The following is a 13,899-nucleotide window of genomic DNA, read 5'->3' as shown; positions in this document are numbered from 1 at the left end:
GATTTATATATTCTGAAATTTTGAAATTGTGTCCCTTAACCAAATTTGCTACTGTGTAAGCATGTACAGCAGTTTTAGTTGTCGTTTTGAGCCCCAATTGGCAATGGTTTGTGTACTGCTGACAGTTATAGACACGGTAAGAAACTTTCCAAGTTGTTAAATAATACAATAAATTCATAAAGTTGCTTTGATGTTGTATTATAATATGCACATGCCCTTTACGTCCTGTCCTCCTTGTGTACGAGGATGCTTGTTTTCAGTATTTACATACGTGGCAAAAGGGTGTAATGCTACATTCCAGAGCCTATTCCACTCCAGGCAATTTTGCTCTGTATGTTACGTGATAGTTCTTTTTCTCCCTGCTATACAGCAGGCAGAGGCAACAGGAGCAACATCTGAAGGAGAATCCTTGATTAATCACATGATCGTCTTCTCTATGACACTGGCTGCTGGCTGACATATTGCAATTTCAATTGCTGACCTTAAACTTTGTTTAAAACATCTGGTAACACCGTGGAAATTAAAATAATACAATTGCTTCACACTAATTTACACATATTTACATCATATTTCTCCCTTAGCTAGAAATGTTCATTTTCTTTACATATTTGCTTTTTAAAATATTTGGGGTCACCGTACTTCCTATTTCACTACTCAACCCCTTTCAACGTGAATTGTTTGGGGGTTGTGCTGGGGAAAGCATTGAACAGCGCTCAAATCGCGCGCCTGGGTCGCGTAAATTAAATCTTAAACGTTATTGGCTGAGACTCATGCGGCGCCCGCAAAATGGCGATTTGCACAAAGACGCAGTATGAATTGGAGTCATCTGGACGGATCTTGACTACTCGCTATGACCAGAATTTTATCCAATCCACTTACTTTATAGATCTGAGAATTTGTGTAGAATTTTGCGCAGAATGATACCGTCACGAACCACGAACATTAATTTTATAAATATCAATGGCAAGTTCGTTCGCTAGCTGTCGGCAATTCCAGCGAGTTATCTAACGGTAGACGTCACTTTAAGCATTCAAAATCGTACTAACTAAAACTCTAGACAGCTATCTCTTTATTGACGTCACCCACTGTTATTTCACTTCAGTTGATAGCCACTTAGCTAACGTTATGTCTCGTTTCAAAAGGGGTGGTAAAATTGATTCCAGGGCCGGGTTTAAAACGGAAAATGTAGAGTCCCCGGTTCCTCGTGGATTATTAAAAACAGCCAGAAAAAGCGGCCAGCTTAATCTCTCAGGACGGGGTTTGACTGAAGGTAAGGGGCTTTTTATGAAATGTCATGTTCAAGAGTTGAAGCTAGGGACATCAGATAGCTGGCTATTAGTTGGGCGCCACACCTTTTCTCTAACGTGAGTTAACCAGCCAGCTTGTTGGCTAACTAGCTGTACCCAGGTCATTAGGTTGGTCGCCGGCTAGCCAATGCTAGCTAGCTAATTCGAAAACACACAGTGAATCTAAAATTTATCAAGAGGTCTGAATACGCAAGTTAGCTGGCTGGCTAACTATTCTGCTAGGTAGATAGCTAGATGCATCTGTTGCAAGCTATGGTGCAAACAAAGTGAGGATGGACATTGATAGGTGCGACAGGTAGAGAATACCTCCATTCATTACTCATGTGGTTGACTTATCTGGAATGAAGACTGGTTTTGCACACTGTTATAGGCGTACAAGTAAAGCTAATGGATGTTGCATACCTTTAGTGCCACAGAGTGTTTGGAGGCTGAACATAGACACGCCGGAGGAGGCGCAACAGAACCTGGCTTTCGGAGGCAGCGACCGCTGGTGGGAACAAACGGATCTGACCAAGCTGCTGCTGTCTTCAAACAAGTTGGAGGTTCTCTCAGAAGACATTAGACTGTTGCCCGCTCTTGTTGTTTTAGATGTGAGTATCGGGTTAATGAAATAGTTTCTATATATTAAATAGGACAGTGGGTGACGTGGGTAGGGTTTGGTGTCTTTGGAGCTGGGCTTGCTATCAGAAATTAGCTTACAATTTTAAAGTGGGACTCAGTTACAATTACTCACTTAGAATGCACCAGTAAATAATCAGCGGTATAAAGGGGTAGATAATATGTAAAATGATGTAACAGGGTATCTGCAAAGCAGATGGCTACATAACGTAATAATAATAAGCACTGCATCAACATCGACATTGTGTTGGTTATGTCAGGTTCCTAAAACAAAGACAAGATCTCAGTTATTCTTAATTTGTTTTGTATGTGGAAAAATACAAATATATAATTCAAGTGCAGTACATGTAGCCTTTGTGATAGATTTCCTACTTCTTTTAAGGTCCATGACAATCAGCTTACCACTCTACCTGCATCTATCGGAGAGCTGGAGAACCTTCAAAAACTCAATCTAAGGTATTTGTTTATTGTCTTTACACCTGGTGACTATTACATATCTTTAAGTGTTTCTCTGGTGTTTGTACAACCGTTTGCCTTCCAACATCTGTTCTTTAGAACACCTTGTTTTTGTATAGCATCAGTAAGCCTTTGTGGCTGAAACACTTTCAGGAACTCACAATTTACCGTCTTGTTTCCAAGGCCTCTGGCATCACCATCAATGGTGGGAACTTATTAGAACAATAACTGTTGTCTTTTTCAGTTCTTTGAAAAGGAGCTTAGAGTAATGTACTTGTCATCTACACACAGCCACAATAAACTGAAGGAATTGCCTGAGGAACTGTGGCTTCTGAAGAACCTTCGCAGCTTGCAGCTGCAGCAGAATCTACTTGAGGAAATTCCAGAGGGAGTTGGACAGTTGGTTGATTTAGATGACATTGTGAGTTTTTCTAAGATTTGTCTCACCCTCCTTTTATGGAGAACTCAATACTCCTAGCTATGTGTGGCATTGTGACATATGTCTATAGCATGTGTGGTGCTACCCTGTTTAATAACTTTAGGAGATGAACTTTGGGGTTTTATTTACTGCTAGGAGTAAAACCAGGTTATGATGTGTACACTTTTAGAGGTTACATTTGAAGAGGGGAACTCTTTAAAGTTGTGATATGTAACAATATGTGATGTCTTGCTAATTGAGATTACACCACAAAGCTTGTTTCATTGTTTGGATTCGAAGGATCTCTCCAACAACCAACTGACAGCTCTGCCTGACAGCTTGGGCAATCTGAGGAATTTGGTGAAGCTCAACCTGTCTCACAACAAGCTGAAGAGCCTCCCCCTTGGAATCAGTACCATGAAAAGTAAGAGTCCACACCGTATACAGACTGTACCCTGCCTTGGCAGTTGTTCAGTCAGTACTGACTGTGCCAAGGGAGCAAAAACAGCAAGATTTTATACATTTGTCAGTTCCTGAGCTTAAGCCAATTGGCTAGAAATATATTTAGAACAGCATCCAAAACAGCAGATGGAACATGGGACATTATGTAACCACAGTGAACACATGAAAAGGAACAGGATAGAACATGTACAGTATCATATACTTGTATACATGTATTGCATATCAGAGATAACAGTAGCAGAAGAATGAATAATCACCTTCTGCATCGGTGTGTGAAATGGGTATAGATGACCTTAATAATACTCATATTCTATAGACACACAGACGCCTCTTAGTAAAATTCAGATTTACATTTAGGCACAAAGTTGCCACATTTAGATGTGTATATCTGAACAATACTGTAGCCAAACTGAATTCTCAGGGCCATATTCACTCCAAATGTTGAGCTGCCAGCACATCTCACATTTAAACCAAATGCTGATATCAGCTTTTTTGTAGAAAACCAATAGTCCATTGTCAACTGCAAAAACCGCTGTTAGTACAAGGTTTATTGTTTGTGTTTTTGGGGAGATCAATGTTCAGTTTATCCCACTTTGCATACCCTTTGAGAGAAAAATTGTCAACAGATGTGCAAAGGTCAGCAACTGGCCCAATTCAATGCATTAAAATTCTGCAGACTTGAAACTGTTGGACTGCACCCGCAATCAGTTGGAAAGCGTCCCCCCTGTCTTGGCTCAAATGGCATCCCTAGAACAGCTTTACCTGCGGCACAACAAACTGCGCTTTCTTCCTGAGTTTCCCTCCTGCAAAACTCTTAAGGTATGTCAGGGATATGGATATTTATCATACGCAAGTCCTGCATTGTAACCTCCTTTACACTTAGTTGAATCTACAACTCTGATTGTTCAGTTAATAGTGAATATACACACTATACATATCACTACAGATCACTATTTTGTAAATATGTCATTTGTAGTGAAGCAATACATTATTTTTGAGCTTAACATTAATTTACATTCCAGTTCATAAATGTAAAACAGTGAAGCCTTTCATTGAAAGCCCCTCGCTTTTCAGTGACCGTTATTGTTATGCCAGGAGCTCCATGTTGGAAACAATCAGATTGAGGTTCTGGAGGCAGACCATCTGAGTCACCTTAGTGCTCTGAATGTGCTGGAGCTGAGAGACAATAAGGTGAAAAACCTGCCTGATGAGATCACACTACTGCAAGACTTGGAGCGTCTGGATCTTACCAACAATGACATCAGCAGGTATTCGGAGTATACACTTCTAGGAACTACATGCTGTAAATACAGTAATGAAATGATTTAAATGTCTACTTATCAACCAAGCGAACTGGACTGCCATCAGTGAGTTAATCATTTTGTCTCATATCTCATCTGCGTGCTCAGTATTTTAATAATTCGTATTCTCAACCTGATATCAAGAAATTCTAGACTTGCCATTTATAAAGGCCGCAAAGGCTGTCTGGGATTGATGAAAATGCAGTGGGAAAGTGTTCGTAACAGTGGTTCGTTCAGTGCATATTAAGCATATTAAATATTACATTTTCTACCATTGGTACAGTAAGAATGACAGGAATACCACCCTATCAGTGTCAACATGGAAAATCATCTCGGAATGAAGAGAGGCACAACTTGATATTTCAGAGGGAGAACAGACATACTTATAGAACTAGTTAGCTAGCTACCTGCCTACACATTTGTGTATCTGTTTAATAATTTACTAATATTCTGTCTGTTTTGATGAATGTATTTTTAGGGTATAGGTACAGCAATTCTGGTAATAGTTAGCTAGTTTATTTATGTAATAGTAGTTCACATGAATTGCATTAAACATGATGGCTTGCTTGGTTTTTGTCATCAGTCGTAAAGATTCACCTGTTGTGGTCTAAAAGCATTCCTTTAAAAGCAGTTTTTTGAAAATAAGTGTCACATGGACTCCTGTTTCCTGAATATTTCATTTACTTTGTCATTGCTTTGATTCATGTACATAATGTATGTGCTGAGAAAAGGTGGAAGTGTGTTGTGAGGTGCTGATGCACTTTGGTTTCTCTATCTCCTGTGTGAGTCAGCCTGCCATGTGCTCTTGGTAACATGCCGAAGCTGAAGATCCTGGCTCTTGAAGGAAACCCTCTGAGGGCAATCCGTAGAGACCTGCTGACAGTGAGTGAAGACACTATTTTAGCTGTTTAACAAACACAGTGCACTTTCATTCGTTAACTCACTCTTACACAGATACAGCTAGGAGCACCCTTTCACCAGACATCAGACATACATGGCACATTTACTCCACTGATGCTAAGCATCTGATTGCCATTTCATTTGCTTTTCAGAAAGGTACCCAAGAGCTGCTGAAATATTTGAGGAGTCGTGTTCAAGGTACAGCAATATGAATCAGTTTTATGGGGATATTATGCAAACCTTGATCTTGCAATAAGGGGCAGGATCACATGTGGGTACTTATCAAATGAGTCAGGGGCATGCGTTTTTTTCAGCTGTGCTGTATCATGCCAATAATGGTGTGTAAAAGGTACAAATATATAAATTTAGAGTTCAGCAGCTGAAAGCCCTTGAATGTTATGCCTGCAGTTAGCATCACAGGGTAGAATCACGTGTGCAGACGAATAATTGGGAAATAAAATTTGTTCATTAGAAAGATTATTTTGGGCATAAGCGAACAATCTTCTGGACAACAACATGATCAGACAAATCGTATTCAGAAAATTAAATTTAACTAGTCTTTTCACACCTGATAGCAGGGGCTTGAGTGGTGAAATTATGCTTTCATCTATGAAAAGCATAACAAATGGGGAATTAACAGGGTAGAAATGAAAAAAGAAAAAAATCACTCCATGGTAAAATAAGACAGTCCCAGAACCCAGAGTGTCTCTGTGTAGAGTGCAGTCACATAGAAGCACAGTCTGCCCACTTGACAAAAACAAAAATCACCAATAACAGACTACACTTTAGGAGTTATGGTCTGCCAGAACCCCAGAACCCTTCTAGTCAACCAATCAAATTACTTTTTGGCATCTTAAACCTTGAGGTGGGCCTTCAGAACTTAAACCAAATCAATGTATTATCCTGACATTCCTCCTTGAGGACAGATAGCACGCAGCATTGTCTGACCTAAGAGAGATAGCTTTTGGGACCAATTATGGCCACAGGGGACAGACACACTGATGTCACCTCCTAGGTCATCACAGTCCCAAATTATGACCCTTAACTCTTTCAGTCGTTAACTCAATATAATAGTTGATGCATATCTGACACTATCTGACATACATACTGTTCGAATCCCATTTGTCTGTAGATATTTTTTATGAAATCGTATTTATTTTACAGAAGTCACAAAAAATTTCAGAGCATATAGACTCGAGTATTGAAGAGCAGAAATGATGGATCAGTTTCACCAAAGGGAGAAAAACTCAAAAGCTAGAAACTTTCTAAGCTAGAAAACTAAACTGCCCAAAAGCAGCTATTGCTATATAAATAAAAAAAACACATTTTTCACAATAGTCACTATAGAATATAACATTTCATGAACATCTCACTAATTGCTAGATAGTCACAAATTCCTAAACCAATATTGTGGACCATACTGTTAGAAGTTTTAGTCACTAGGGTGAGGAAATCATTTACTTTTGTGGTTTACAGATGCTGTTTTTAATATTCTTTTATTAAACCTATTTATTAAATAATCTAGCTATATGAAATTATCATTTGTAGTGTATGGACATTTCCAGGGAAAGTGTGCATGGAGGACAATATCATAAAGTGTCCATCTCATTTTGAAAGTGTAGTGACCAAAGACCAGACCGTCTGTGTGCTAGTATTGTTGAGACCACCCCCGCAACTGAAAATATACTCTTTTAGAATATACTCCTTTAGAAGGCTAAATGTTAGACAGCTAGGCAACTTGCTGATATCTTGACTATTATTTTCTCCACAGTATAATTGTCTCTGATCTGTACTTTACAGATATTATTTAAAATAAATTAGACCATATATTTTAGAAATTTATTCTTATATGTGCACTACACTTGTGCACTACACTGATTGTTAAAAGTGAAATTTCAAATGAATGAATAAAGTGATGTGTTGGAAGTCAATAAATATTCCTACAGAAAGGATTTCTAAAATAAACATTTATTCAAAGTCAATGATGTTCGATCGGTTTCCCCTTAAAAAAATTAAGATTTACTTTATAAATAAGATTAACCAATATACGCATGTTTGAAAATGCTGTATGAATTTGCAACTTCCTTAATGTGGAGGTAACAGGTTCATATCCTTAAATCAAATCCGCCTCCAAGGGTTGAAGTGGTATACAAGGGAAAGGTCCTATAGGAAATTATGCTCCATTCTGTTTTTGTGTGCACTGTTGTGTGAAACAAGCTCTCACACCTGTCAGATGAACTGAAGTAGTAAACAGACTCTTAAACTTAATATCCCTTCCAATCATTCCAGGTTTGAAAACTGCATTGCTGATTTAATCCGGTGAGAATTTGTGAAATTAACTCCATGTGTACTCCATTTTCTGGGCTGTTTAAGTAATTATATTTTCATAACCCACGTTGATATTTAGAGCCAACACATGATGTCAAAGCTCAAGAGGAACCTAAGACTGCAATGACTCTTCCCAGCCAAGCCAGGATCAATGTACATGCCATTAGAACACAGAAGACATTAGACTACAGGTACATGTTTCTCTTTACACATTTATATTTACATTTATTCATTTGGCAGACACTTTTATCCGACATACAAGAGAGGTAGAGTACAACACAAGCGAAAAACCACGAGTACACCTTCTCATAAATGTACATTCATTCATACATAAATGCATACATACAGTATATGTACTCATATGATACACTAATTCATTTCTTCAGTGGGTCGTTATTGTAAACTTAGAGAATTTTCTTTTCAGTGAGAAGCAGGAGGCATCAATCCCCGATGAGGCCTTTGATGCAGCTTGTGACAGTCCCGTTGCCATTGTGAATTTCAGCAAGAACCAGTTGACGGCAGTACCACCCAGGTAACCTGATCCATCATCGTATATGACATCACACTTCAGTCTGTGCTGCTGTTAGGATACGAACCCTTGTAATAGGACATTTCAGAACAATTCGCAAACTCCATAATCACAGATACGGTGTTCCTGCGAAAGCATCTGCAAATAAGGTGTTGTGATGAGAAAATACTGAGGCTGAGAGATACCTGCTGTTACTGCCAGGGACTAAACCTGGCTAGTTCTGCTTAATTTTACAGTTGACAGTGAGAAGGTATGTGTAATATTGAGTAGTGCTTGAAGTAAATGCAGACATTGTTAATTCAAGCAGTGTCCTGGAAATCCTTGGATTGTATTCTTAATCACAAGGCTCAGAAGTTGGTTACTTTCTTAGTTTTCAGTAGAGTAAGAATTAACTGTAGCTCTTGTGTAAACTCTCAATAAAACTGAACATAGTAGTGATATGGTTTGTCAAGTCTCTCTTTTGCCTACAGGGTTATGGAGCTGCAAGACACCCTGTCCGATATTAACCTGGGTTTCAACAAGTTGACCAGCATCCTGCCAGATTTTAGTATGCTGAAACAGCTGGTACAGATAGACCTGAGGTACACACACTCAGTGCAAAATCACACAGCTATTACCAAGATGTGTATGGAATTCAACATCCCAAAACATATGAATAATTATTATAATTTTGTTAAGCAGTGTTTCTGTAGTACCAAGCACTGTGCATACAACTCCAAAGCAACAACTAATCATCAGTTATTTATCAATATCAATTGTAGAGCTGTTATTCAAAACAGGACAGTATTGAATGTGATCCAGAGCACTCTTGTGAGATTTTAAACATTAAAAGTCTCCGCTTAAATGTATTTACATATTCACTGTTCCTGATGTCCATAGGCTGTTAATTGTAGTCTTAGTGAAAAATACAAAAAGGTGCTGTTGTATTAACTTTATGTATGAGGGTTATGTGGCTGCACCGAAGTGCAAGAGCAGTCACCCCACCCAGCCTTGAACCCGGGTCTACGGGGTATATGCAGTTTTTTTCAATACATATTTGGGAACCCCAGCCAACAAGGTATTACTGTAGTTCAATGGGGAAATTAAATGGATCAAAGAGTTTCTCTGCATCATAACCAATTCGTAAGGTGTCCTACATTTAAGGTTGTGTGCAGTTGAAATCTTCGCTGACATTCACAAACTGGTTACAATCTTTTCTTTGTGGCTGAACTGGTTTAGAGCACTTCCAGTGATACCTGTAGTATTCTTAAGTCCTGTGGCACTGAAATCAAATGAGAATAGAGACATGAGTATGATTGCATTCATGTGCTCATTTAAAAGTCTCACCTCTCATGATGCAGTGCAGTGATCAAAATGGGTCATATGAGCTGTTTTCAAGTGATTTTGGAGCCGCTGGACTATAATGGATTCTGAGACTTCTTTTTTTTTATTTTATAAAATCAGAATGTGGACAGGCCTGTATTTGCTGGGCACAGCTGGGTTATTTGAGCCCAGCTGTGAAATTGGGGAGAAATGACTGCTTGCTCGAGGGCAGATCATTTCCAGCTAGTAGTGACCTGTTAACAATAGGTATTACCACAAGATTCCGGATAGACATACCTGACCACACCAGTGACGTGGCAATAGGAGAAAGACAAACACAAGATGATTCTCATTTTTGAAATGTGTGTAGACATGCCTGTTGGGATTATCTCAGAATAACATGAGAGAGACATTATCAGAATTTGTAGCATTATTCCTCTCATCAGAACCATTGTAACTGATTTAATTTTTTTTTGTGTGCAGCATTGTTTTTTTCAGCATTGTTATCAGAATAAAGAAGGTAATCAGAAGTAGTGAACAGATGCTTAGGGTTGTTCTTCCCCTCTTTTGTAACCAGACTAGGAGGATCTAGCTGTATTCAGACCATATTTGTCTACCAAATGGTATTTATGTAAACATGAGGCACCACAAGTCCAGAAACCTTGCCTCTGAGTTGTTATCAGGGAGCAGTTTTCTCCAGAGATGATGTCATATACTGATTGAAAACATTCTATCAAAACATTTGCTGTTGGCTGGGGAGAGGGTAATTTGACTGCCCAAACATTCAAAAGACTAATAAGGGAAAAGGGAATGATTTTAAGAGTGCATCAGTAGTGTGTATCATTGCCAATCCACCCCCTGTGTCAAACCCTGCCGTCTGTCTCTCTCTGAGCAACCATATCCTAGGGGAAATATCTGACCTCACAAAAGCCCACTTTCTTCCAATGATAAGACTGTTCAGATAAATTTTTTGGTTAGTCATAGACTGAGTACTAAGTAATGCTGTGTGAATAGGCAAGAAGGATTTTTAAACAATACATAGGCAATTTAGCCCTGTGCATTTCATACTAACCAAGATGCCAGTGTCATCATACTGAACACGTAAATTTGTTGTTTAAGGGTAAAATTCAGGGAATGTATAATGTGTGGGTGTAGGTGTGTGTATATTGGTATATGTGATTGACGGTGGGTCATTTATAAGAGGTCACAGATCTAGTACTATTACAGCAGCACACTAGTACTGTCCTTTACATGAGGATTGCTCACAATGCTGGTCCAGTATTTGTACCAGGATCACACAGAAAGCCCTTCATTAAGCACAACACACCTGACTACACCTGTTTCCACATGCTTGGCCATTCAGGAAAGTCAGATACAGTTCCTTTCAAAAGTGTGGACACACTTTTCTTTCTTTATTTTTGCTATTTTTCACAATTTAGAATAACAGTAAAGACATCAAAACTATGAAATAACACAAATGGACTTATGCAGTGACCAAAAAGTGTTATAACAAATCAAAACTTATATCTTATATTTTGGATTCTTCAAAATAGCCAAAAATATATATATATAAGGAAAATATATATATAAGGAAATTCATACATAGGCATAAACTTCACTATATATATTTGTCTTAGAAATGAATTTCAAGCATTTAAGCATAAGTCTTTAGATCAAATTGTTTTTTTATTCCTGTTTCCCACTGTCCTAATCAGGTGTGTCCAAACTTTTGACTGGTACTGTATGTTACTTAATGAAGCTGACCAGGCAACATGTAATGCAATCTTGTAAAACAAACAGAACAAATGTAGTCTATTCCAATATTATTTTTCACTCTCTCTAGGAACAACCTTTTGACATCACTGCCTTTGGAACTAGAGGCCTTGACAAAACTGCGGACCATCATACTGTCTTTCAACAGGTGAGGAGATAACATTGAGCCTATCAGATGTTGACACTAAGTTTAATTAGCTGTGCAGATTTGTGATATCAGTGATTGAACAACACTTCTAATCCTGCAGGTTTAAGTCATTTCCAGACGTGCTGTACAGGCTTCCCAACCTGGAGGCCATTTTAATCAGTAACAACCAGGTGGGCAGCATCGATGCGATCCAGCTTAAGGGCTTGGACAGGCTATCCACTCTGGACCTACAAAATAATGACATCATGCATGTGCCCCCTGAGCTGGGCAACTGTACAAGCCTAAGGTAGGGACAACCCAACACTGCAACATTCTTTGTCCTGGTGCCTCAGTGAGACTTTGCAGTATTGTCCCAATCCCAGACCATAAAGGTGCTGTTGAAGTATAAGGAGCAAAGGGAGCCTGCAAGGAAGTGGGTAGAGATGAGGGTTTGTGGTAGGAAGGAGAAATGCCATTATAGTAGCAGTATGCATCTGAGAAGGACCACAGTTGGTGACCAGTGGAAGAATGTAAGGAGAGGTGGTTCCTTCCATCTTTATTAAATAAAAACACATTAATTGCCTGAAGCTTCCTTTATAGACAGTGCCATTTGGCCATTCTACTTGTCTTAACAGAAGGCACAGCCTACCTTAATCCAATGGTTGTATGTGTAAAAGGTAAAACTAAATTTAACGGACATTGCTTTGGATATTTAAGGGTTTGACTGTCTCTTCCCTGTCTCCTGAAGAGCCCTCATGCTTGATGGAAATCCATTCCGCAATCCCAGAGCAGCAATTGTGGCCAAGGGAACAGACGCACTCCTCGAATACCTGCGAAGTAGAATTCCAACTTAATCAAAAAGCTGAAGGAGACCCAAGATTTTGACTTGCAGTGTAATGTTGCAGCTCAAAACTAGTGTTATTCTAATCTCTGAAGGTTACAAAAGAACCCCTTCTGTTGAGGAAACGCTGAACATTCTAAATGAGTACCGAACAGGTTGCTCAGTTTTGATTCACTGTGAAATTTAACAGTCAGACTGCTGTCTCAGCATGTTTGCTTGGAGCCTGCCAGCTCATAGTTTTGAATCAAAACAGAAGTGGTACATTAATATTATCAAGAGTAAAAAACAGTGCCTGAGTTCACTGCACTAAAGTTGTGGGAACAAAGGTACCAGACATGTCTGCTCCTGAAAAGATCTTACTCTGTAATGCCTTCCTGCCAAAGTTACCCAATGAGCTGTTTTCATGACTGGCACCTTTGATATACCTATTATATAAAGTTGAAGATGTAAGTGGCTAACTTGTATTATGTGGTAAATCCTTGATTTCAGTTGATGACACTCCAAATCATATGCACAAAACTAGTAGATCTAATAGTAATTTGGAGTAAAAAGGCAGTTCATTTTAGATCACAGGGTAATTTTGTAACAGTAATTCACTGTCATGGCACAAACTTCATGACATTTTAAAATTACTTTGTCTTTGTACAAATATTTTTGCTACAAATACTTTCCATAATTTTTTACTGAGCTGTGATTTCCAGATATAATCATATAGAGCATGAAATTGGGATACATTTTCTACCTATTCACCTTTGCCTGCCACTTTGGTCTAATAAAACCAATTTTTTTTATATTTTCACTTTTCTAGCTGTTCGGTTCTTACCACTTACCATTTCAATATTCCCATATCAGAGCTAACAGAAATATGAATTGTTTGAAAATGGCACAGCTTGAATCTTAATGTACCACTTTCATGAAACACAGAGACTTCAAATGTGCCTGGAAGGACTGTGAATATCTTCACCAATTACAATTAATATGTTTTATAGGTGTCTGATATTTGTGTTTTCCTGTTGTTTGAGTATTTACAGCACTTCCCAAAATCTTTCTCAAGCATGTTGGAATATGATTCAAGGCACCATGCCAATAAATGTTACCAAAAAATATTTTTCATATGTACTGTTTTGTGGTTACAATTATTAAGATGATGTTACATGATGTTACATGATGCACATGATGTTACAGGCAGTTCTTCAAACTGCTTTATGGAAAATTGGCAAAGTGAATTTCACCATTCACAGTGGTGAAACATACAGTCATTGGTGGCATTAAGATTTTGATGAGTAAAATGATTTTAATATAACCTGGACATATATCCAAATACGGTCATTTCTGCACACATCACACAGGACACAGCATTTAACAATAAAGTGACGTTTTTATTATTTGTACAATAGACTTTCATACATTATTCAAAACACTTCTTAAATACTGAAAAAGGTTTTACTTCCAAAGCCGAAAATGGCTCTGTTATTTGCTGCACAGCATTTTGTTTTTCCGTAATTTTTATTAAAAGTCATCTTAAATATTTACAGAT

At 38.3% G+C, this 13,899-nt stretch overlaps 1 protein-coding gene across 1 annotated transcript; it reads left to right on the top strand.

The window, feature by feature from the left end:
- Positions 1–929: 929 nt before the first annotated feature.
- lrrc40 (leucine rich repeat containing 40) lies at positions 930–12,960 on the top strand. The gene is made up of 15 exons (XM_036521738.1): positions 930–1,270; positions 1,716–1,897; positions 2,308–2,381; positions 2,673–2,802; positions 3,100–3,223; positions 3,938–4,080; positions 4,357–4,529; positions 5,354–5,444; positions 5,615–5,660; positions 7,870–7,981; positions 8,215–8,322; positions 8,790–8,900; positions 11,465–11,542; positions 11,643–11,828; positions 12,270–12,960. Exons 1-15 carry the CDS (start codon positions 1,126–1,128, stop codon positions 12,373–12,375), a joined length of 1,809 nt encoding a protein of 602 aa, XP_036377631.1. The 5' UTR covers positions 930–1,125; the 3' UTR covers positions 12,376–12,960.
- The last annotated feature ends 939 nt before the right edge of the window (positions 12,961–13,899 follow it).

Source organism: Megalops cyprinoides, chromosome 2 (genome assembly GCF_013368585.1).
Source record: "Megalops cyprinoides isolate fMegCyp1 chromosome 2, fMegCyp1.pri, whole genome shotgun sequence".
Classification (NCBI taxonomy): Eukaryota; Metazoa; Chordata; class Actinopteri; order Elopiformes; family Megalopidae; genus Megalops; species Megalops cyprinoides.
The sequence above is the reverse complement of the archived record's forward strand: the minus strand, read 5'-3'. Positions and strand labels throughout refer to the sequence as shown.

Coding starts and splice junctions, on each gene's coding strand:
- lrrc40 (XM_036521738.1), top strand. CDS start 1,126: ATGTCTCGTTTCAAAAGGGGTGGTAAAATTGATTCCAGGGCCGGGTTT. Junction 1,898..2,307: donor CCGCTCTTGTTGTTTTAGAT/GTGAGTATCGGG, acceptor ACTTCTTTTAAG/GTCCATGACAATCAGCTTAC. Junction 5,445..5,614: donor TCCGTAGAGACCTGCTGACA/GTGAGTGAAGAC, acceptor TTTGCTTTTCAG/AAAGGTACCCAAGAGCTGCT.